Below are 25,357 nucleotides of genomic sequence, written 5' to 3'. Positions count from 1 at the left end.
TGATGCAGATGGAGAGGTTTTTACTTGTAACACAGTGTAATGTCCAACAATAAATACTGAGAGTAATATAACATAGGAAAAAGACTAATGTTCACTTTGTTCTGATCATGAGTTTTTCACTTTTCAGAGAAAAAATAGATGTTTGGGATTCCTTTTATAGACAAGAATAGCCAAGTGAGGAATTACATTAGTAAAACATGTGCCCCAAAAGTTGATTCATTTGCAAACCTCAGGATGAGAAAGTTGCTATTTTTAAAATGCTTAACTTTTAGGAAATAAAAATGTTTCCAAAGGAAGTTACTGGAACAATCAATATGTTTCACATGCATACTTCCCATCCTTCAGTAAATAAAAGCTTCAGTGAAGCTATAGTAATAAGCTTATGCAATTTAGGCTACAAATATAGCAGGCTGCCAACAGTAAAAATAATCAGTATAGCTTTTCTAAAACTGGGGAAATTGTTCTTCAGGCCATCAGTAAGGCAACTAGTATTAATGGCTATGGGTGGGTAATCCATCCCCCAAACTCTTCAAGCTAGTAGTTTTAAGCTCATTTTCAAGTTCAGTCTATTATACATATCATGTGGTAACCATCTGAAGTAACTGTAATTGAGTGCAACTTGTACTCCTTGTGCAACAGGTTTCTCCTGTAGCTTTCTTCATCTGTCAAACATATAGCTCAGCCCTACAACATCTTTATAGGGTTTCAATGTATAGTCTATCAGCTAGTCCAAACAGAAACCTTTTCCAGAAGATGCCAAGCCATTCACAAAGCTGCAGGCTAGCAGATTTCAAGTAGACAGTAGCGACTCTAGTCTATACACAACAGGATATAGAACCAAAGCTGTTTACACTGATAAAATGTGTCAGATTTAAACTACTGTAAACATTTGTAGTAAGCTAGAGGTTTTATCTTGAATATAAATGCAGACTGTTCAATTAGGAACACAGGAAAACAAATGGTCTTGATCACAGACCACTTACTCTAGGTTTGCCAGTGAGAGGCCATTTTAGAGCAGAAAAGGCAAAACAATTCTAGCAGCAAGCCATACCAGAAAATCTCATTTGGAAAACAATGTCATGTTCGTTTTTCATCAGTCCAGCATGACTGGTGATCAGATGTTAGTTATGCACTACAAATAATGTTGAAAACAGACATGCACAGGAGAACAAAAAAGTCTATTTTACTATTTCCAAATGACACCGCTAAGTATCTCTTGCAAAATAAAAATTCGTTATCAAAACTAAGCATTAGTTTAGGATATCTCAGAAGGGGTTGGAGAGAGTGAAAAAGAACTAGTGTACAGCAGAATAACAGCAGCAGAAGGATATTAAATAGTGTTACAGATGTTTCTATTTCAACCTAACAATGAACTTTGCTTAAAGGCTTTAAAACAGGATTATCATATTTGAAAAATAGCTAATGTATGTGTCAAAACATAGTGTGGGTGGTACAATCTCTCCAAAGCCTTGAAATCAAGAACAAGAACTACTATTCTCTTTCCATCCATTTATTTCTGTGAATACAAGCGGGAAACTCGGGAAAAAGGCACCTCTCCATGAGGTGTCCTCTCCAAGGTTTAGAAAGAGGGAGATTCTGCTCCTTGGAGCAGATCCACTAATAATAATAAAATCAAAGAAGGCACACAGAGCAACAGCATGCAGGCTGGACAATAGTGTCCTATTCTCCCTTGGTTTCAATGGGGCAAGACGTGCCTGTTGTCATCAACCCATGGAGAGCAAAGTCCAGAGTTATTGCTAAGGTCATGAGATCAGAGCAATGAAAAATTGAATTTATGTGGAAGGATGAACACTGAGGCCAGCCAAGGCAGCAGGAATGAAACCCTTGGCCTGTAGCACCCATTTGCATACAGCACAGGAAAAGGTATCTCTGGGGCAAGCCGAGTCCGGAGCAACAGGGGACCACTTACATTCAAGTATGAATGGCAGGACACCAATGGGTAGAGAGGATAGACTGAACAAAAGACAACCCAGATTTGGGATGGAGGGGCAGAGGAACAAAATTTCCCACCTGGATCACATGGAGTACATAGAACTAAATGGAAAGATGGGCCCCATCTGGCAGGGTTCTGCTTTGGTCCAGCTCTGGAGTGAGCCCAGCCCAGGGCAGACACAGGCACTTTGGAGACCTTGGGCTAGATCCAGCACCGACAGCCCCAGGCAGCCTCTCTCCCCTGGGACAACTGAAGGCCAGGCAACGAGAAATACAGGGCAATTGGGAAGGTGGCATGGAATTGCAAGACAACAGTCTGTAGGCACTTGGTCTGGCTAACAGGCCCAGATGGTCCGAGTCATCTTGATCCCACCCCTCTAGTTGGCCTTGGCTTTGCCATTTGCAATGGCACCATTCTCATGGAAACCGTTCTGCTGGGATTCTCTCAAGACCTTGGGCAGACGCTTGCCTTTGGTGTACGAGTGGTACCAGAAGTTGGAGAAGAGGATGAAGAAGATAACACCGTAAATCCAGATGAGGTGGATGAAGATTGGGAACTGGTAATTACAGGTGGGCATGAAGTAGTACTGTGAGATGTGGATGGAGACGAGCACGAACTGCAGCTGGAAGCAGAAGCAAGGGAGAGGTTATTGAAATAAAGTTTAGAACCATATCCCCTTCTCCACCCACAGAGGAGATGCTTAGAGAAAGTCAATTCAAGGTTGAAGGGACTAGGGAAACACATAGGAGTCTAGTACAGGCAACAAACATCAAATGAAGCACTGTAGTTCTTGACCATTTACTAGTCAAGAGAAAGAGAACAGGACAGTGTGACAGACCAATGGCCCAGCTGGAGGTGCTGGCATGAATGGCTTGGTCCTTTCCCTTTACTACTTACCAGCTGAATGGCAGTAATGTGCTTTTTCCACCACAAGTACTTTTGGAAGGCAGGCCCTGCAGCTGAGAGTGCATAGTAAAAGTACATGACTACATGTACCATCGAGTTCACCATAGCATGGAAGGAGCCCATTCCTCCTGCAGGATAAGACAGAGAAAAGAAGATTAAACACACTCCAGGTCTCTGAACTTGACACATTATTTCTAGCATGCACTAGACATTCCCTGCTTCTCCAGAGTTATCCAAGATACGAGGGCAGCACAGATGGCCCAGTTCATGCCAATAGGGCATATGCTACACAGTTTTGGTCACTTATTTTATTTGGCACTACTGTTCTGCAAGTACTAATTGTGTGCCTGTCTATTGTTTGTGGCACACTCAAATGTAAATCATACACTAGCTCAAAGGAAGTTGACTTGTCAATGAAGAACATAGAATTTGGCTTTTGATGGTTCTTCCAAAATGGGATTCTAGGAATATGGGATCCTTTCATAGCTTAGTATACACCAGAATGTGACAGTAAACAGAAACAACTGATGCATACCCATCAGAAAAGGAGTCTGCAGCCACAGTGTATACAGATATTCAGAGTGTATATACTTTCAGTGGAGGCACATGCTTTTCATAGAATCATAGAACAGTAGAGTAGGAAAGGGCCAAGAAGGCCATTGTGCCCAACCCCCTGCTCAGTGCAGGACTCTCAAGCTGAACCATCCCGTTTCATGTTCACAACTGCATAAGGGAGTCACACACCTGAACATCGTGTTACAGATAATGTTTTTTCAGAACTCAGAGGAAGGCTCATCCCTTCCCTAAGTCTCACCTGGGCCAAACTTGACACCCCACCACCAGCTCCAGGGTAGCACTGAATGGTGGAACACATGCAGGAAGGTCACCTGTTCATTCTTCTTTCTTAGGATAAAGATCACCTAGAAGCAACAGTGGATTGTGAGAGATGGGTTTTGGCTTGGCTGAGATATGACTGCAATGCCACTTTCCTTCATCTGACAAACTACTCCAAGACGCTGAGTAGAAGAGAAGAAACACAATGGCTGATGCCCCAAAAGGCAACATTCAGATTATCCCTAGGCAAATCTCAACTGTTTATTGGAAGGGCATCGCAAAGGAGCTTCAGACATGCTGGTTCTCTGCTTACTTGTATTATGAGCTGTGGATTTACTGAACTTTACTCTGACACCTTAGCTCAGCAATCCATTTTGTTCTGTCACAGCATGAATAAAAGCCAGGAACAAGACTAAGCCTCTAGGCACCAGTCCGTGCACACAAACTTCATTCAGACTTAATCTGAGTATCCGTGCAAGTATCCCTTAGAGCAAACAGTGAAATTGCCATGCCACCACCCAGCTAAGTAACCCATGAGGACAGTTACACACCCTGGCAAAAAATGTATCCAAGGCTGAAGCATCCTTACCTATCTGCCAGTTCAGCAAAGTCAAAGCACAAGAACAATACTAAGTAATCCCAATCATTCTTTTGTTATTAATATACAGTAACTTAATTAGCTACTAGCCAGATGTGAAACTAATAAAGAGCCAAGGAATTTCCCTGCACCTTTAATTCAATTGTGTGAACAAACTGGTTTTCTTTGTTTCACCTATCATAGAGCAATCAAACCCTTTGTACTCTTTGTGTCTAACCAGATGAAAATATTGATGTCTCAGCAGTAATCATTCATTCTTTTTTCTGGTCATGCACCTCATACTAGGTGTACACCTCACAGTTCTTAGAGTAAAAATGGGGCCTGACTGCTTTACATCATTATTCCTTGTAACTCTTTGCTAGCATGATTCTGTTCTAGTCTGGTGCCACGCCCATGATTTTCCTGGTCCAGAATTCTCCTTGTATTATCCTATTAAACCAACTTATGTTGCTGTGTTCGCCTGGAAAGACCTTGTATACCTGGAGTGAATCCTTTACATCAAATGGCTGAGATGCAAAGCTGGGTTCCATACAGTCAGGAACACAGTTTGGCTTGTGTTGTGACCATCTTGACATATGACTTGCCAATTCTGGATCCATGGGAAGTGGTCAAGGAAAATGGTTACTAAAAAGTTTGAGGGCATGTGCAATCTTTTGAATTCTACTGAAACACTAAGAGGAGCCCTGTTAGCCAGGTTTTCTCATCTAAAGCTATTTTTAATCGAAGTGTGGTGGCTGTGGGATCGTATGAACAGCTTTGCTTCTGTTCACTCTCGCTAGCTTCATCCACCAGATGCTCTTCTTCCAAATATCTGTGGACATGGTGATATCTGTGGACATGGTGCAGCCCATTGTCAACAAGAGCACCAGCACCTTGAGGCTACTGCCCCATTGTTGCACCTGCTGGGGAACTTGAGGGCGATCTGTACGCACATCATTTTTGAGATTTCTTACAACCAACCCAGAAGTGAAGTCTGTTCCTCTGAATCAAGCCAGTAAAAGCCATCCCTCAATATAGTTCTCCCAGTTCTCTTTATTTCTGCATGGACAATCCAACTTCACCAGCACCTGAGCTCCTCTCACTGCAGAGCTTCTCAACCCCTGTCTCCCTAGCACCACCTTCACTTCCTTATTTGGTAGTACTAACTTTCTAATCTTGTCTTTTTGTTCTATTAATTAAGTCTGTTAAGATCTGTACATTGTCCTATGTGCAATCTCCATTAAAATAAAACTTTGTTTTTAAACTAATGCGAATATTAATTTCCACACAGTGGAATTAAGTTCTATGGTATGTTTGAGCTAATGTCCTCAACTTAAAAGTAGCTACACACCAATTATGTTTCCCATAGATCTGTATTGTTTGCACACATAAACATGCTAGCAGCATGAACAAAGACAGTGAGCAACCAGGAGCACAGAAACGAAAGCCCATCCTGCTCCACCCAGAGTATCTTGCTGGGTTAATGGGCTCCAAGTGCAAAGGTCTAGTCACCATGTAGTTATAAGAGTGATTTATGCCAGAAAGCGCAGTACAACTAATTGGCCATTACCTTTCTCAATACCATCAGTGTGGTCTAAGAAAAAAAAGTATAGCTAACTGTGCTGCAATTAAAGAACTAGAAGCCTGATAGGAGCAATCACAAAGGAGCCAAAATAACTTACTGTGTCCATGAGCTCAATGACCTTAGAGAAGATGAAAACCCAGGCCACGTGGACCATCTATTAAGAGACAGAGCAAAAATCAGTAATCTTGGCCATTGAAGCACCAAACACTTTCTCTCCCTCTCTTTTGTTCTGCATCTCTTTCTTCTGTACCTCACAAGCCTCATCTCTTGTTTTGGAGAAACCTCAACATATAATGGTAATAAATACTAAACATGTTTCATATTGAAAAACAAAACAAGGCACACAATCCATGCAGAAGGGGGAAATCATGAGGAAGACTGAGGTATGGGGGAAGAAAGAACATACCCGTAGAGCTGTAGGACTCTGTGATGTATCTACTGGGTCACAACTCCAGGTATAGCCATTCAACCAGCCTGACATAAGAAACTGCAAGAAGAAAACAGTTGAAGCACACCATCCATATAATTCTTCCTCATTAAAACATACATTTCCAGTCACATACCATTCACCAGCTGTGTGTCATACACCCTCTTTGCCATACAAATCCTTCTTGAAGGCATGCCTACTATGTGCAAAAATCAGCACAAAACCTAAAACATTGTCTAATTTTCATTTCAGTAACAGTGATGCCATTTGCAATCTGCACAATATACACTTGCGTCTTCTCTCCTTTAGGTTTTTGGTTGATGTATTTTTGTCTAGGTTAGCTTTCCCCAAACCTGGTGGCCTTCAGAGGCATTTGAACCACAACTCCCAGAATTCCAGCAGGGCCATTGACTGAAAATTCTGGGTGTTGCAGTCCAAGCATGTCTGGAAGGCACAAGGTTGGGGAAGGCTGGTCGAGGTGGTGTTCTTATATACTCAGGCACTACAGTACAAGCCCAAAAGACTTACTTTGCACCTTGACATTAAAACAGAGACAGTGCACACAGTTCTCGTGACTCAAAAAGGTTGAGCATTTATACCCAGACATACAAGAATAAAGTGTATGCACATATCATTTATTAGATAACAAAGGCACAGTCTGATCTAGTGTGATTATGGTCAACTGGCTCAATGCCATACAATAGAGCTTATAGAAACTTTCAGGGTGGATTATTTATTAGGAATTACCTTACTTTAGGTTCCTCTGTCATACAGTTTTTGGAAGAAAAAGTTCCAAGTGTTTATTAATGGAAGTCTACATTCCCTTTAATGGAGCAAGGTATTATTTCTATACTGGCCTCCTATTTTTTCACTGGGCATAATAAGGGCTCTTATTTTTTGAAATTGTTGCATATTATTGATATGGTTTTTCAGCACTCTAATGTCTAATCCTTTGCCTTTGGCTGACAAAAGCCCAACATTTTCTTTTCCAGCCACAGTTTCGCACATGTCAGAACAGGAGAGACCTTGAAATAGATATTGCAAAGGTACCAGAAGCACTATCTATCACAGAAAACAAATGCTTACCTCATACACTATGTAGAGTGACAGTGCTACCATTGCAAGGTTATAAACAACCATGAATGTCTTGAGGTTCAGAGGCTTCCGATTGGCCATAAGCCGAGGGCCCAGTGACAATACAAAGAAGGCATAGCTCAGTAAAATACCAGTCATAGGCCACGGTGAGCCCATAAGTGGGTAAGAGGCAATCCGGGGATCTGTAGGAAAAAAGTAGATTGTTCCAAGGTGTGCAGGATAGCTCACCAATACTCTCCACTGTTCTGTTATCAGTATCTCAGTGTACCTGGGATTAGATGTTCTCTTTATATGAACTTTTTAGCTGTTTGTTTATTTACTCATTTTATTTACAAGATTTATATAATGATCTACATCCAACAGGATTGCTGAGCACTGAACAATAAAAGGAAGAAAACAGAATCAAAATACAAATTCAAATATTTAAAATAAGATTCTACTGACAAAGATGTGGGCATAATGTTATTACGGATATTGTTAACTGAACTGCTGGTGTATCTTACATTTATTTAATTTTTGCTATGTTTTCAATGAACTGCAGATAAGATTATTAGGGCAGCCCACCCTGTGAAACTACCTGCAGTGCACCCACCTTTTGGGCTCAGCATGGATTGCACCACCCGCTTGGTACTTCTGTGACTCTGCATTCTCCTCACCTTACCAACTGTGATCCTTTCATGCCTGCTGCATCCCACCTGCCACAGTTTGGGTATCACTTTTCCCATTCCACTGTTTCACAGCCAGTGAAATAGACACACCAGAGGACCTGTCACTGCTTTATCACCTTTTTCTTTTTTGCCTCCAATGTGCAGAGTTTGCATTTTTCAAAACTGAGCCAGAGGTGTGTACTTCCACAGGTTCAAAATGGGATGCCTCACCTGGGCAACACCCTGGGAGGGGGGTGTGTTCCAAGTACAGCAGGCACTAAAGCATGACCATTGACCCAGAGAGACTACAGGTAGGGCTTTTTTTTTTTACTTTGCTTTCCCTTTATAGCTGTCAAACACTGAACACTCAGGGGAAAGCAAAGCCACATGTGTTCTTTGTTGGCAATAGCAGGTAGCCAGTAGAACATCCCCTTTTCAGTGAAATCCTTTCTTTTCCTCCCTTTTCGCCAAACCAGACTCTTCTCCATAAGCAGTTTTGGCAGCTTCCTTTTAACGATTTTTTGATAGTTGACACCCCCCATAAAACCACCCATTTTAAAAGGAAGCCTGAGCTGTCAGAACTCAAAGAAGAAGAAGAAAGGATGGCTTGCACTATTCCATCTTCCTGAGCAGGGAATCTAACTGACTTGATTGGATGGGGAGGACCACCTCCAATATGACAACTCTGGAAAAGGTGGGGAGGTTTTAGAACACAGAAGAACCAGTTCTCAAACAATCCACCCTGCAGGGAGAGGTTCAGGATGAATGAAGGTTCAGGTTTGCACAACAACCCACCACAACTTTTCACTCATGATATGTTGTTGCACTGAGAACCCCGTCAATCTATTATAATTACTCTCGTATTTGGGGGTTTTGTGAGCTGGTTGGAGCTCACTGTATTGTGGAAAATGCAGTATACATATCAGCTGACTATAGTCTTTGTAACATCTGTGAGGAAAAAGGTAGTAATTATAAGGCAGCCACAGACTTGTTTCCCATTAGGAGCCAAAAGGAAAATTAGGTAAGTCTTTTATTCGTTAGTCCTCTATTCGTTAGTAATACAAGCTCACCTGCTCCCTTCATGAAGTCTTGATACATATTCACTAGTGAGTCCATGGCAATAGTACTGGAAATTGCTCTGTACAAGAAGCAAGAGAATGAGTCAGACCACAAGGACAATCTATAAGTGAGGCTTTAGCCCAGGCCCAGTTAAAGAATGGTTTGCACGAATGCACAATGTTGTCAACTATTTTTATGAAATTAGCTATTCTCTCAAATTCCTTCAGCTCTTTTTGCCAGTCACCAGGGCAGCAATAGATCACATGGAACCTCCCAGATACAAAATGTGTCTCCTGCTAAAACCAGCTATGGACATTATCTTGTGGCCCTAAAATCTCCTCTATTAGGCATTATGTCCCCTGGGAAGCTGTGTCACTTTGTCCCATCAGAACCACTGGTAAAAGCCATAGAGGCTACAACAGGAGTAATAAATATGTTGAATCAAGCCCAACAATCAGTATTTCAGTCTAGCATACACAGCTCTGTGGGTACTTTCATCCAAGATGGGGAAGAGAAAAAGATCACTCCTAGCATAGTCACATGCATGTCTTTCTCTAGGAGGAACAGACACAATCTGCACATGATGTGTTAATTGTAAAGCATCTGCGTCCACTTTGTGGGCACTGTCATGCAGCAACAACTAGCACCTGGCCCAGCCCTGTGTGACTCACCATGACCCCAAATGGAGGAAAACCTTCTCAAACTGTTCATTAACCAGCAAGTGTACAGTAATGGCCTCTCCCTTAATTCTAGACGACAGGAAATACAGCATGCCAACTATACTCAGAAAGGAAGCCACACTTTCCAAGCTTTAACAACTTCCAACCCTCCTGTATTTGGCCCCATATAAGAAATGGCTGATCCATACATGCAACGATCATAGATATTTCCATAGCTAATATTATAACTTTAGTCAGAGGTTATTATAAAACTCATCCCTCAAGTCAGGGAACAATATGGCTGTTTCAGCATTTTGTGTCAGTGCAAAGCACATGTGCATACACAGATCTTGCCTTTCCTAAATCCTGTAGCTGATTCAGTGCTGCCAAGCAAGAATGCCAAAGCAGATACCAAACTTTTGAATGCTGAAGGCAACATAGCCAGTTTCTGTCCTTTGCAAAAGCCTTATTTTTTTCCACATAGCCTACTAATCTGTAGTAGACATGGTCAATTGCCTACAATGTGGAAGAGACTACAAACTGGAGAACTTAAAAAATCATGTATTAAGTAATCAAAAATAGGATTAACAAGTGAGCAGTCCTAAAAAACTTCCAACAGAATCACATGCAGATTGCAATTAAGGAGAACAAATAGAAGATCCTTTTTATCCTGTTCTTTCAAACCCTATATTGTTGATAAATCTAGTTTATAAGCTGCAACAAGGGCTGCAAGAAGTTTAAAAAGGTTTTAGGAACCCTACCTAAGAAACACAATTAATAAAGCTTGAACACCCGAATAAAGAATAACAATATGAATATACAAAAGGTTACATATATCACTTATAAAGAAATTGGGTTTAGAAGCAGTAAAAGAAATAGCACAACAAAAAAGGAGAACAACAATAAATCTCTTCTAGAAGATCCAAGAAATCAAAGGGAAATTCAAACCTAGATTAAGAACGCTGAAAGCCCAGCACTGGAATATATATACTGTCTGACCATAAATAATGAGAAGATGGAAGTAATATACAGAACTATACAGCAGAGAAGAAAGGATGACAGACTCCTTGAAAGGGGAATCCTATGAGGAACAACCTGCAATATTAGGAAGAAAATTAAAAGCTGCTCTGAAAGCACTTAGAAGGAACAAAGCATGCAGGATAGAAAGGTTGCCCACTGTATTATTCCAAGTTGCAGAGAATGAATTAGTCCATATCCCAACAATAATACACCAAAAATAAGGAAAACAAACAATGGCCCAGACTGGAAACATTCAATATGCATTCCAATACCTCAGAAAGGAGATGCAAAAGAGTGCAGCAACCATGGGACAACTGGATTTATTTCCATGAGAGCAAAGTGATGCTCAAGGTGCTGAAACAAAGAATATTACCTTATATGGAGTGAGAACTGTCTGACATTCAAGCTGGATTCTGAAAGGAAGAGGCAGTCGAGATCATACTGCAAATATATGTTGGCTACTGGAACACACCAAAAAATTCCAGATCATACTGTGCTTTAAAGACTACAGCAAAGCCTTTGACTGTGGGGACCATGAGATGTTATGGATGGTCCTGAAAGAAATGGTCATGCTTCAGCACCTGATTGTCCTGATGCATAACCTGCATCATTGAGAAGAAGCTGCTTGTTAGGACAGAATGGCTGTATTCACACGTAACGACAAGCCATGGCAGGAATGGCTTGTCATTATGTGTGAATACTGGAAGCATTCAACCAAGCAGCACATTGGTTACTGTGAATCACTATGAAGGACCAAGAGTTTGTTCTAAAGTTTCCATGTTTCAGCATTGTTTCTTATTATATGTGAAGTCAGGTGCAATGTGGTTTCCCCATTTTTGGCCAGCAAATTTGGTGGCAAAAGTGGCTGCAGCTGTTCCAGCTGCTATTATCTGCTGCCCTGTTTGCCTAGCAACAGCTGAGTTACCCATGCACAGGGTGCTGATGGGTTGCCCCTGCATTCTGCCCCCCCTCTTGGTGCATGTTCCCCAATTCTCGACTGCCCAGCTGCTGCCTTGCCCACCACTCTGCTCCTTCACCCCTTTGTCACTCCACACCAAGCCAGCCTCATAAGGCGCATGCACGAGAGATGCCTGTCTCGTGAGGTGCATGCATCTTGCAAGATGGGAATCTCTCGTTTGCACAGCTTGCAAGGCTGGCATTTCTCTATTGCACACGCACACCTCACGAGGCTGGCATGGCAGAAAGCAGTGAAGAAGCAAGGGGTGCAGTGGCAAAATGGTGGACATGGCAGTGGTGGGCCAGCTGAGGAGCACAGGAGGGAGGTCAGGGACTGCCTCCAGCAGCAGTGACCATGGAAGGAGTCATATGTGGCCCTCCTGTCTGGTTGCTGCTCCTATGCAGCCACTGTGCTATTCTAAAGAGTAGGTGGGGCCCTGCAGAGCAGCAGGGGAAAGAGGTGGTGGCTGGCTGAGAACATGCCCAGGGAAGCGTGGAGGCCAATGGGGGAGAGGCAGGCAATGCAGGCAGGTGAGGTGTGTGCTAGTATTGGTTCCCAGCCACAGGGACTGATGGGATATGTGCTGCTATTTGAAGGAAAGATGGAGATATATAGAAAATACAGATGAGTGATTACTTCACAGATCTGTGGCTATAAGACACAAGGTAAGAAAAGTAACTTTGCAGTATTCCTTAGGTTATGTGTAAACATAATCACTATGGAGAACCAGAATAGTTTCCCCTAAGTAAAGGCATCAGACAAGGGAGTATTTTATCTCTGCATCTGTTCAATCTATAGGCAGAATAAATCTTTAAAAATGGAATTAAAATCAGAGGAAGGTGTGGAAATTGGTGGAATCTCAGCTCAGTCATCAATTCAAATGGAGACTGTAGCCAAAAAAATTGAAGACGACAGACTTGGAAGGACAGCAGTGAAGGAACTAAATTTGATCTTCAAGTATAAGGACTGGAGACTGAGACCACAATCATTCACACTATTGTATCCCTGATTACATATGGATGTGAAAGCAGCACACAGTACAGAGTACAGTGAAGAAAGCTGATGGAAGAAAATGGATGCATTTGAATTATGGTGAGCTTTGCGAATACCCTGGACTGACAGAAAGACAGACAAGTGGATCCTAGATCAAATCAAGCCAGAGCTTTCCCTGGAAGAAGAAATGACGAAACTGAAGCTATCATACCTTGTTTAGTCCAGGGAGTTTTTGCCTTCTTCTGCACGAATATGCTAGGGAAAGTTGAACACATAAGAAGAAAAGGAACACCAAATATGAAATGGATCAGCTCCATAAAGGAAGCCACAGCCTCGAATTTACAAATCCTGGGCAGGGCTGTCAGAGGTAAGACATTTTGGAGGTCATTCATACACAGGATCACCATCAGTCAGAGACCTCTTGACAGTACATAACAACAAAGGAAAAGTACAGCTGTCAGTAGACCAACAAGCCTATTTAATAGAGGATATAACAACAGAAGACATATTTAATAAAAAATAAAGGGACAATAATTTAGCATGAATTGCTCAAGACTTCAAGAAAACTATATCTGTTCACTATGCTTTTCCAGTTATCCAGGTTCACATCCACAAGCATCAAACAGCAGTGGTTTGTATGTCTTGTTTACCTGTGCTGCACAAGTACAGACAATCCCCCAGTTACAAATTATGAGTTACGAACATCCATACTTCCAAACTGCCATAAAACCTATTAATTTTAAAAATTAAGTTAAAGACAAATGGTTCATAATAATGAATGCAGGAACGTTTGGAATTTTGTGGCCTACTGCAGAAAATCATCACCACCATAGATAGAGAGGAAGTGAAAGGGGAGAGAAGGAAGACCTCCAAAGCATGCTTTCTAACCCAGCTCAACCAGAGAGGGCATTTCCCTGGTGCAAAGAGGAGGCACTAGTGAGTGAAAGGGAGGGTGGAGCATAAGAACGTAAGAATGTAATAAATGAAGAAGAGGAGCCCTGCTGGATCAGACCAATGCCTGAGAGAGAGAGGGAGGAGCAATCCAGTGCAGATATGGTCAACAGTATTAAGAGTTAAGGTTTGGGGTGGGGTCTAGAGATATTTACGGTTCTTCCACTTTTGCTGAGGTCCCGCACACCAGCCCCCACAAATGCAGAGAGACACTGTATATGGAAGCATTTCTTAAGTATTTTATATGCATAGAAATGTAAAATATATACATATACTAAGACAAACATTTGGCTAACTCATGTGATCCAACTTACATACAAATTTGACTTAAAGATGTTCTCAGGAACGGAACTCATTCATAACCTGGGGACTGTCTATACTTCAATCAGCAAAGAAATTCATTATTTAGGAAGCAAGTGCTTCAATAGGGCTAGAAAGGTATTTAGGAACCCTATCTGAGAAACAAGATCAATAAGTCAAGTCACTAATCATTACCTAAAAGCGGCCTTTCTTTTTTGTGCAATGCTCCAAGTCTGAAAGGTATCAAGCATGTCTAACAGATGACACTGGCAGACACACAAAGCACAGAAATTAAGTACAGCATCATTCTGAAGGAGCTGGCCCTTTGCTCTTTTCAGAAGCTGCCAAGGGAATGAACAGACATTGTCCAGAAGCAAGAAAGCAAGGACAACTGCAGCTTGTCAAAAGACAGATGGCAAGAAAGTGCCAATTTTCTTGGCTCTCCTTGAGATTAGAAAATCCACCAGAAAAGACAGGACAGAAGAAGGGACAGCCTACAACTACTGCACAGGCAGAAATATTATGGTAAACAGACTGTGCCTGGTATTGATAAGCCCTTCCCACCTAGAATCATAGAAGAGTTGCAAGGGCCATGAAGGCCATGGGGTCCAATCCCCTGCTGTTACACCATCCCACTCAGGTGACTGTCCAGTTTCTTTTTGAATGACTTTAGTGTGGGAGAGCCCACCATCTCTCTAGGCAGCCAGTTCCACTGTCGTATTGCTCTGACAGTGAGGAAGCGTTTCCTGATTTCTTGCCTGAATCTGGGTTATCACAGCTTGACTTGTTTATTCCATGTCCTGCACTCTGGTATCAGCAAGAAGAGATCTTAACCTTCCTCTTTGTGACAGCCTTTGAGGTACTTAGAGAAGGAGAGATGTCCCCCCTCAGTCTTCTCTTCTCAAGGCTGAGCATGCCCAGTCCTCTTCGTTTCTCTTCATAGGCCGTGTTTCCAAACTCTGGATCATTTTTGTTGCCCTCTTCTGGACCCATACCTCCTACATGATAGTCCAGAACAGTGGTTTTCAACCTTTCCGCAGCTAGGGACCAGCAAAAACAGGAAAACCACCTTGAGGGCCACCGAGGCAGAAACAAAAAGCTGTCTCACCCATCCCCACTTCTCTGCACCCAGCTGCACCAGCACACCCCACATGAACGCGATGCTAACCAAGGAAGAGGTGGTGGAGCACAGCCAGCCCCCACACTGGTCTGCAGCAAGCAGGATGTGGCTCCCCCACAGACCAGCAGAAAACCCCTAGTCTAGAAGATGCTCCAACAGTTAAGTGCTGAAAGAAGACTTAACTGATTCCAAAGTGCTCATGCTGGTATGCCTTTTGGATATGTTGGACAACTCTAATAATCTCCAACCAACACAGTCATAATGTAGGTAGGATGCCCTGACTACATAGTGACCTAGATTTTCCAAGTCCTTCATTATCAGTTCCACCTACCTGAATAAGAACAAGCCTGAAACCTGGTACAGCACCTTTTGAACAGCACACACTGTATAAAGCTACTTTCTTGGCAAATCAACAGTACACAGAAGGAACTACTATTTCCGCCTTCATACTATATGGGTCCAGCCTGCTCAGCCAGTTTGACAGTGGATGTGAATTAAACTCAGCATTCTGCTGCACAATGTACACTTTAATCTATGGAGCAGCTGTGCCTTATAAATATTCAGACCAAAATACAGAATAATCTACCTCTCTACTTGAATAAACTGGAAAGTACAAGGGAGACATGCAATCATTAAATTGACCATTCTCACATACCGCAAGACCACACTGTATTGTTCAAATACCAGCCCTTCTTGGCAGCCATACCTAACAAAATTATCTACTACATCAGACTGAAATGGCAGGCTAGATAGGAATCTTCACCAACCACATTCTGACAGATTGCTAGGAGGGTTGTGAAAAATGAACTCAAACCTTGCCCCAAGAAGGGAAAATGCTTCAACTGAATGCTCTCTCCTACTCAGTAAAAGTGAGGCTCCTGCCAACCTCAAAACAAGTGATAGAGGTATGTTGGTACTCTAGCAGTTCAAGAGTGAGGTTCAGGACAGCAGTCAGGAGCAAGGAATCATCCCTTCCCAAACATGTCAAAGCTATATATCTAAATAGCAACCTACTCAACTGTTTGCTTCCCAGTGAGTGACTATTAATTAGACACCCCCCACATACAGAGAGAGACAGAGATTAAGCCCAGTTGTGTCTCTTTTACAGCTGCAACTTTTCATCCCTGAATTCCAGTTCCACCCACTTCTGCAAACAGGACAGATGAGGTCCCCAGCTCTGTTGCTTCTCCAACCCACAAACGTTCCAAAGCCAAGAGCACAAAGCCCTGCACCCACATGAGTGGCTTACATAGAAGTGTTGTGCCTGGTACTGCCACCCACATGGGAGCAGGGAGGAATCTCTCAATAGCATATTGATGCATAGAGATGGAGGAGGGGATTGGAATGCTCCTATGGCTGTTCTGCTGGGTGGGGGGGGGGGATACAAAAGCATCCAGAATAATCCGGAACATGCTGCCCTGAAATGGAAAGCAATGCACACACAAGAAAGTGCTAAACTTATCTCCCAAGCATCTTCTTGGTGAAAATGCATACACATATATACAGCATATCCTTTCATTGTACTAATCCAAACATATATCAATTATGCTGGCACCTGTTTACCAGAATAAAGTAGCTTTAAGCAAGAAGGTCCAACTCTTCCTTGAATTTATGGACATGCTGCAACCTGTGGAAAGAAAGAACTGTACCTACATAAGTTACACAAGGAGCTCCCAATGGTCCAGGCAAACACAGAAGCCTGTAAAAAGCCCCAAGGCTTGCAGTAGATATCAGGGCTGGTTATACTGGTGTGCCAGGCCAAAAGAGTTTACTGCAGAAAAGCTAACTGGAAAGCTCCAAATCTTTTAAGGTAGGAAAAAACAGGGCCCAGTTTCTTGCTCCAGCCATATGTTCCTCTGAGACCTCCAGCCATATGTTCCTCGCTACTTCTTAGTCAGCCTTAACTCCCTCATATACACATTATTTCTTCAATGAAGTCTTATGGATTTGAAAGGTTAAATCTCCTGAAAGATCAATTTGGCTTATATTTGAGGCATCTGGACAGACAGGCTTAGAAACTAGATCTACAAACTTTCCTGCAAAGATGACAGAAATGCCTTTCCTTGCACAAAGCTAACAAAAGTCTTCCTATGCCGCATTTTCTCCTATAACCTTCCCCTACCTTTGTATCTGTCTCAAAAAAAAAAAAAAAAAAAACCCTTTCAATTGTACACACCAAGGCTCAGTCAATCTGACGTCAGAACAGATTAGATGTGACACTGCCACGCAAATCTTATACTAAAACATTTATTAAACAAATACAATTTCTCTCCACATCCTGTAACTCAGCTATAACTCCCAATAAAGCCATCATTCGGTTCCTATCATTCAGATAAATCGTACCCCTTTCATTACTTTTGGGCATGCAGTATTTCCCTCCCTCTGCAATCTGGACATTATAGTCTTGGTTATATATTCATAGCCTTTATGTTCTTCTTGATAACTCAAGTAAAAGACTTCAGGCTCACTCCTAAAGGCAAGTTATTTCTTGCAGTAATTTTCAGGGAAAGTTCCCAAGCACAAACAGGAATATTGCGGCCCAATGATGTGGACAAGGTGCTTGGAAGAGTACGTCCCACCACTTGCCTATTGGATCCTTGCCCGTCTTGGTTAATAAATAACTCCAAGCACGGGATTGGGACCTGGATTTTGGAAGTGGTTAACGCTTCTCTGAGGGAGGGTCGAGTGCCTGCCCCTTTAAAGGAGGCGGTAATACGACCGGTCCTGAAGAAAGCGTCACTGGATCCAGAGATGGCCACTAACTATAGACCTGTGGCCAACATCCCGTTTCTGGGCAAGGTGCTGGAGCGAGTGGTGGCGGGACAACTCCAAGCACTCTTGGAGGAAACTGATTATCTGGATCCTTTTCAGTCCGGCTTCAGACCCGGGTACAGTACTGAATCTGCCTTGGTCGCCCTGTACGACGACCTGTGCAGGGAGAAGGACAGGGGGAGTACATCCCTGTTGGTTCTTCTGGACCTCTCGGCGGCTTTCGATACCATCGACCATGGTATCCTTCTGGATAGACTTGCGGGATTGGGGGTTGGAGGCACTGCTTTGCAGTGGTTCCGCTCCTATCTCGACGGTCGATTCCAGAAGGTAGTGCTGGGGGACCATGTCTCTACGTCATGGCAGCTATGCCATGGGGTACCACAGGGCTCCATTCTATCCCCTCTGCTATTTAACATCTATATGAAACCGCTGGGAGAGGTCATCAGGAGGTGTGGGCTGCGGAATCATCAATACGCTGATGATACCCAGCTTTACCTCTCATTCTCCACTAATCCAGGTGAGGCAGTGGCTGTGCTGAACCGGTGCTTGGCCGAGGTAAGGGAATGGATGAGGGCCAATAAACTGAAACTCAACCCAGACAAGACGGAGGTCCTGTTGGTTGGCGGATCGGGTTTCGGAGAGGGTGGATTTGACCTGGTCCTGAATGGTGCAACACTCCCTCTTAGGGATAAGGTCCGCAGCTTAGGTGTACTCCTCGACCCGGAGCTTTCTTTGGAAGCTCAGGTGACAGCGGTAGCGAGGAACGCCTTCCTTCAGCTTCGGCTGATTAATCAGCTGCGCCCCTACCTGGAATACGACTGCCTGGCGACGGTGACACACGCGCTGGTGACTTCCTGCCTAGACTTCTGTAACGCGCTTTACGTGGGGCTTCCCCTGAAGACAGTCCGAACACTTCAATTGGTGCAAAATAGAGCTGCCAGGTTGCTGACGGGGACGGGGCGTTATGCTCACATGACTCCAGTCCTCCATCAGCTTCACTGGCTTCCCATTGAAGCCCGGGCCCAATTCAAGGTGTTGATTATGACCTACAAAGCCCTAAACGGCTTGGGTCCTGGCTACCTGAACGAGCGCTTACGTCCGTATATGCCCGACCGCCCTTTGAGATCTGCGGGAGAGTCCCTTCTCCAGGAACCCTCCATGAAAGAAATTAGGAGAGTAAGTACCCGGAGGAGGGCTTTCTCTGCGGTGGCGCCCAACCTATGGAATTCACTCCCCAAAGAGGTCCGCCTGGCACCGTCGTTACTGGTTTTTCGGCGCCAGGTAAAGACCTTTTTATTTAAACATCATTTCAATTGTTAAAACATATGATCTGGCCTGGGCAACTTCTTCTTCCTTCTCTTTCTCCTCCTATATTTTTATTTTATACTGATAATTTTAATTTTGTATTTGTAAATCAATGTATTTTTTGTATTGTTATATTTAATGGTAATTTATTATGTACTATTGTATTTCAATGTATTTTATCATGTTGTAAGCCGCCCCGAGGTTTCGGCAAGGGGCGGCATAGAAATGTTATAATAATAATAATAATAATAATAATAATAATAATAATAATAAGTGGTATTGGCTTTCCTTGGAGAAGCCAAATAAGGCTACTTTCATCTTGAGCACTAGATAACCAATTCTCATCTGTCTTTGAGGTATGGCAGTCATTTCCAGCTTCACCCTCTCCTTCTCTCAAATGCAACTCATAGACATTGTGTCAATAATGAAAGTCACATGCGTTTCCTGAGTGATAATCCAGGCTTGAGCTAGATGAGGATTGTGCTTGCTCCATGGTAGAAAGTCTTGCTGCTGAATTGCTACTGAGTCCACAGTTAAAATTCTTGAAGCATTTAGACAACACTATAGGTAGACCTCCTTGCGAAAGAATACTAGAGGTAGAATAGGCAAAGATAACCAACTGCCCCCACTCCTACCTTTATACACATACACATTTTGTTACTGAGTGGAAAGGCAATGATTGCCACCTAACAAACTGGCAGTTATCTTAGGTGTTAAATAAGCAATACTCAGAGAGTTGAACCAAGGCTGAAGTATGCAGAAGACCAGCTAGAACAGTAAATACAGACGAATATATAGCACAGGGATACTTTTATACTCTCGACAGTCCAACAAATAAAGTACAACCATGACTCAAGGAGGGCAGCCTGGGATGGGATGGCACAGCATGAGTCATTCATGAGTGGGCCTGATAAGAATGCAAGCTCCTGGCAATCGCACCAACAAGTCACTTGTTAACAGAATGGGGAGGAGTTTTCAGTCACCTAAAAATGCCATAGTAACATTTAAAAAATTGAAATATTTTCTTATTTATATATTATTTTAGTAACAGTAATGTTTGAAGAAAAGAAAGAAGTGAGAATATGAATAAAAAGAAAAATAGTGAAGAAACATCAAGGGAGCTTAAGCAAGTATTGCACAGAATATCAAATATAAATTATTTCACTGTAAATCAGTGGTTATTATCCATTCTACTTCAATCACATTTTAAAAAATTCGATTAACTGAAAATTTCTTCTAAATTGTGATTTAAGTTATTATCTATTTGCCTTGACTCAACTTATTATAACAGTGAAATTTGAAATATTTTTCTAGTACAACTTGCCTGTGTGTCCAATCATGCCATGTTTCTTCTATACACAAACACTGAGAGCAGCAAGCCTGGCCTTAAACCAACTGGCACCTCAGACAAGCAACATGCTTGGTACCCTTTCTCCATTTGTTCAACTTATTAAATTTTATTACATTTGTAGCCCATTTTATGATTTTGATGCATAATTAAGATGTATTACTTACCCTCATAATATAAAATGAAATGTGAATGCTAGTATGCTTACATTCATGTTCATTCATTTCATATGAACTGCTTATACCTATTTCAGCTCTGAAGTAGACAGCTCATGAAAGGCATCTTCTGAATCTGGAATTCCTGAGTCCAGCAACCCAGATGTTTGTCCTGCTTCTAAATCAGATCATGAACAACCATCTCACATCCCCCATTTCCACGTCATTTCCAAAATTCTATTGTAAGGGTACAATGACCATTTTGGCCCTGAGAACCTTACTGAGTAGTTGTTGGGGTGACAGAGCACATGCATGTACATGTATGCAGATATAGGTATGCTTGAGTATGTTTGCATATCCTTGCAGTGTCCTAAGAAATAAGCACAGGCCTTTGAGTACTGCTTCATAGAATGCTATAAAATTGAGGCTAGAAGAGGAGAAACCATGCAACCAATTCCTGAAGCATTTTTTTCTTCCTGGCCACAGCACAAGCTAAGGGCTTTCCAAATGGGGCTGGAGAGGCTGCCTGCAGTCTGCATTTTTTTATAGCTCTGTCCTAGAGTGTCAACTCAGGGTATGGCCTGAGGCACACTATCCAATTAAAACCATTCTCTCTGACATACTTCACACCTATTGATTAAAATGCACCTAGGCTTCTCTCCTGATAGTATAAAAGAGCAAAATGCTGTTTTCACTGTTCCTGTATCAAGTTTTTAAACTTGAAGGTAAATTTACCATCCTCTATACCCATCTCAAGAGTAGGAAGGGTAGAAAGGAGCAAATATCAACAGAGTAGATTAGAGAGACACATATGAGGCTGAGTCCAAGACTACCATGGACAGTATGGGCCACCAACCTGGTTAGACAAATAAACAGTGTCTTCTTCCACACAAGTTGTAGCAGGCAGTGACATCTGAGGTACAAACAGCATAACTTGTGATTGGTGATGATGCAAATGTACTGAAGTAGTGAGATATCATGAAAGCTAATTTAGGTTATTTAAATGTAAATATGATTTCAACTCTCCTGTGAGTTAAGCTTTGCTCTTGCCACAGAATCCCAGATCTGCTTCTCTGACTTGAATAAGGTCTCATTACAGCATAGCAATATGTCAGGAAAAGCAGCTTCTCCACAAGTACATTCCACACACTTGGCTCTAATCCAGAACATGGCATAAAGGATAAGCAGAAAGAGTTTCTGGACTAATCCACTCCAGAGTAAATCCAGCTCCGTATTTGTGAGAAGCTGCTAAGAACACACAAGGAGAAGACTTACATTTATGTATGATCCGGTGAAGTACAACAGTGATCCGGCCAGACACCAGAAAGGCTTCATGCAATCTCCAAAATAATGCAGCACAAAGTAGATGCACCTTGCAATCACATGCATCTTTCCTAATATTTTTAAAATCTAAAGTAGATGCTTAGTGCTTTTTAATTCCTACAGCTGCTAAGTGACTACAGAAGCATTTGGCCTCCCCTAGTACGTACAGCTACACACACATTTAAATAGTGGAGAAAAAGAGAAGATGCTTAACTCTTTCTTTTCACCCTCTCAAAAGTATCCCCTCAACTTCCAGCTGTTTAGTGACTCATCTTCATTATTCCTATCATGCAAATAAAGGACTTCGGAGCACACACTGCACTTTTAAGCAGAAAAAAGCAAGAGGAAGAGTTAAGCAACTCGCGGTTTATCTCCCCCTTTTAAAAAAATGTCTAAAGTTAAAAGTGAATCTGTGGGATATAGACTCAGAATCTCAGATATTCTAGGATCTGCTTTAAATGTTAAGGTGGGAAGAGCTGATATGTCTAAATGGATTTGATGTATAAAAGTCACCACAGAATGTTTTTTTAAAAAATGCCAGGATTTCTAGAAGTTTGTGCTGGGTTGGCATATTTTTAAAGTCTCAACTTCATTTTCAGGTTAGCCTTCAAAAATGGTACCTAAAGGCACCAAACTGCTGAATGACTTTATACTTTGTATTATTTTCCAGAACTTGTGCTTGTCTGTGTTGCAGCAAGAACAAAGCACGTTCTGGCAACTTAACAAATCTATTATGACAAAAGCTTCTGCAGATTAGAGCTGAAACCTTGTAATATGGATTCTAATCCACAAAAACTTATGTCATAATATTATTCATATTAGCCTTAAATGAACCACAAGTTTGTAGTTTTTGCCATTATACTTTGTTCAGGCAACTTATTAATTCTACTGTCAACAGCAGTTATCCTCAAGGTTATCAGCACTGTCACATTCTCCTAAAGCAAACACAAGCAGAGTCTTCTTAATCATGCTGCACTTTCTCCTTGGGAATAGAGGTTTGGGTAAAGATTTTCTATGGTTATTGGGGAGAAAATTCAGAGGAACAAATGAAGCAGAAAAGATGACTCATCTCTTCTCTTCCTTTCCCAAATAGTGGAGGCAATGAACCACTATTTACCCCTTACTGCCCTTCCTCCCCACATATATAGCCAACTATTAAAAGATTTGTATAACAAAATCATAATTAATGAGCAAATATTTGTGATCTAATTGGTTTATCTTATGAAAGACGTTTTCAGCTCTTCCTGCAGGTACTTGCCATTTTTTAAAATAGAGGAAAGGAGGAAAGATGGAAAAAAGCAGGGGGTTAGAGAGCAGCAATAGGTCAGGTATTAACTAAACTCCAGCAACCATCAAAGAATAAGGCAGGCAACTCAAAAGAAGTCCCGTAGTGTTGCCGCTTTCCCCTTCTGCCTTGAACTACTGTGCTACAGCTACGAGGGAGAGGGAAATCTTTCGTGGTTTTACATAGTAGTACATTTCTATATGGAGGGTGGAAGCGTCAGCTGCTGAATTTCTGCCTGGTACACTTAAAATATGGAAGTTATGTCCGTATAGAAAAAAAGATAACTTTGAATGACAGTAAAATTATTTCCCCATCCCCTTAGGCAACGTAACACCCTACTTTCGGCTTCCTCCACAGCAGTCAACCCAGTTTTAAGTTGGAGTTCAGGGGAGACTCCCTTAAAACCAACTGTGGCGCTAGATAATCTCGCTCCAATCAAAATCTTCGTTTGTCCTCCCAGTCTAATCCCGGGCACTTCTAAGAATTTCCCCACCTTTTTGCAAGACACGAAGCCAGGCAGCCCTGGTTATACCCCGATGCAAGCTCTCTCTCTGGGGTAGAGAAGTATTTCCCCAGCCGGTTCCCGGCTCTTAAACCAGAGAGACTCGCGCCTGCGAGGCCCGTGAGCGGCTCCTGTCAAGTTGGCCAGACAATCTGAGCGGCCTGTGCCAGGCACTACTGGCGAGGGAAGGATTTCCCCATCGACTGAGCGAAAGCTCCGAGTGCCGGACGGGTGCGGCTTCTGTCCCAACGAAGAAAGCTAATTGGGACCAATGCAAACAGGGCGTGGCAGGCAGGCAGGCAGGCAGGCAAGCAAGGACCACGCGAAGCTGGGTCGTCCTCCGCGACCAGAGCCACCACATGCTGAGGCCACCAAGTGTTCCTTGAAGCGGCCAGACTCACCCGCCGGACGACTGAGGGTGAAAATGGGCACGTTCCTGAAAGCTGCTCAAGCACTACTTCCTCCTCTGCACACCCGCTTCGGAGTCACCCCAGAGTTAAAGGGGGCCGCCCCGAGCGCTCCGCTGGCCGTGATTGGCAGAGTCGCGGTGACTACAAGTTACATCACCGAGGAGGAGCCAGTCGTCTTGCTCTGGCCGCAGAAAGGCCGAAAGCCTGAGGGAAAGGGGCGGGCGCAGAGACCCCCCCCCCCATGTGGGACTGGCTTGCGTTCGCATCCGCTCTATCCTCTTCCTGAGGACCTGGAGAATTATTACGTCTGTGGTACAATTAGTGCTTCCACCGCGGTTCCTACCCCCAAAATGTGGGCTTAAGGGTTCGCTCTTTTTTGCTGCTCGATCCTCTGCATGTTCTTCTGAGACGCTCATTATTTTCATTAGGAAAAGCCAATCTAACGTAATAAATGCAGTAAATATGTTAATATACTATTTAAAATTTAAATAACTAGAGTGCGGCGATAATCAGATCAGAACGTAGGACGAGTGGGTGGACTCTAATGTTTCCTTCAGTCAGCGATCTTCAGAAAAGCGCCCTCTCCCATTCCCAACTGCTGTTTGCCTTTGAAAGGAATTTATTTGGCGTCACTTAACGTCCATTTATGCATTGACAATTTTTTATATTTTAAGTACATAATAGTAATAGCAAAAGACCACATAAATGAAAAACTAGCTCGATTCCAGGCTGATAGCCTAGAAAATACAGCACAGTTTAGCTATTATCTGAATACCGATCACTGATAAGGCTTAGTTGAGAAAGCACCTCTGAATGGAGAAACTCCTACACGCTAGGTTGGGTTGTAAGTGGCGCCAAGGAAATCTTCCCTCCAGAGGCAAATAGTTGAGAGCGGGAGAAGACGATTTTTTCACGATCGCGACCTGATAGGATTCCACACCAATATCCCGAGCACTATCAACTGGAACGCCTTTTTCCACCTTTCTCAAAATGCTTGGCACTGGCTGTACGGGGCCGGGGGAGGCAGAAGAAAATCTCTGCTTGACTTTCTGCCCCAAAAGTTGCACCTGCGTCTAGGCCCTCGGGGATAGGAATCGTCTTGTTAACGTGGTGCCGTCAAGTGTCATCTCCCACTTAACAGCGGCCCTAGGAATGAAAGTCCTCCAAAATGT

General features: G+C 42.7%; 1 protein-coding gene across 3 annotated transcripts; it reads right to left on the bottom strand.

The window, feature by feature from the left end:
• Positions 1–24,306, bottom strand: ELOVL1 (ELOVL fatty acid elongase 1). 3 transcript variants are annotated; one of them, XM_044442899.1, is made up of 8 exons: positions 24,177–24,306; positions 9,096–9,163; positions 7,370–7,560; positions 6,263–6,343; positions 5,954–6,010; positions 3,675–3,780; positions 2,852–2,988; positions 1–2,576 (listed from the first exon to the last, which is right to left on the bottom strand). In XM_044442899.1, exons 2-8 carry the CDS (start codon positions 9,139–9,141, stop codon positions 2,331–2,333), a joined length of 864 nt encoding a protein of 287 aa, XP_044298834.1. In that variant the 5' UTR covers positions 9,142–9,163; positions 24,177–24,306; the 3' UTR covers positions 1–2,330. The 3 variants fall into 3 exon arrangements, with proteins under 3 accessions (XP_044298834.1, XP_044298843.1, XP_044298851.1); XM_044442908.1 differs by lacking the exon at positions 24,177–24,306 and adding an exon at positions 21,522–24,146; XM_044442916.1 differs by lacking the exon at positions 24,177–24,306 and adding an exon at positions 23,767–24,146.
• Between the last annotated feature and the right edge of the window lie 1,051 nt (positions 24,307–25,357).

Source organism: Varanus komodoensis, unplaced genomic scaffold, assembly GCF_004798865.1.
Source record: "Varanus komodoensis strain SLA01 unplaced genomic scaffold, ASM479886v1 scaffold1, whole genome shotgun sequence".
NCBI classification, from domain to species: domain Eukaryota; kingdom Metazoa; phylum Chordata; class Lepidosauria; order Squamata; family Varanidae; genus Varanus; species Varanus komodoensis.
The sequence above is the reverse complement of the archived record's forward strand: the minus strand, read 5'-3'. Positions and strand labels throughout refer to the sequence as shown.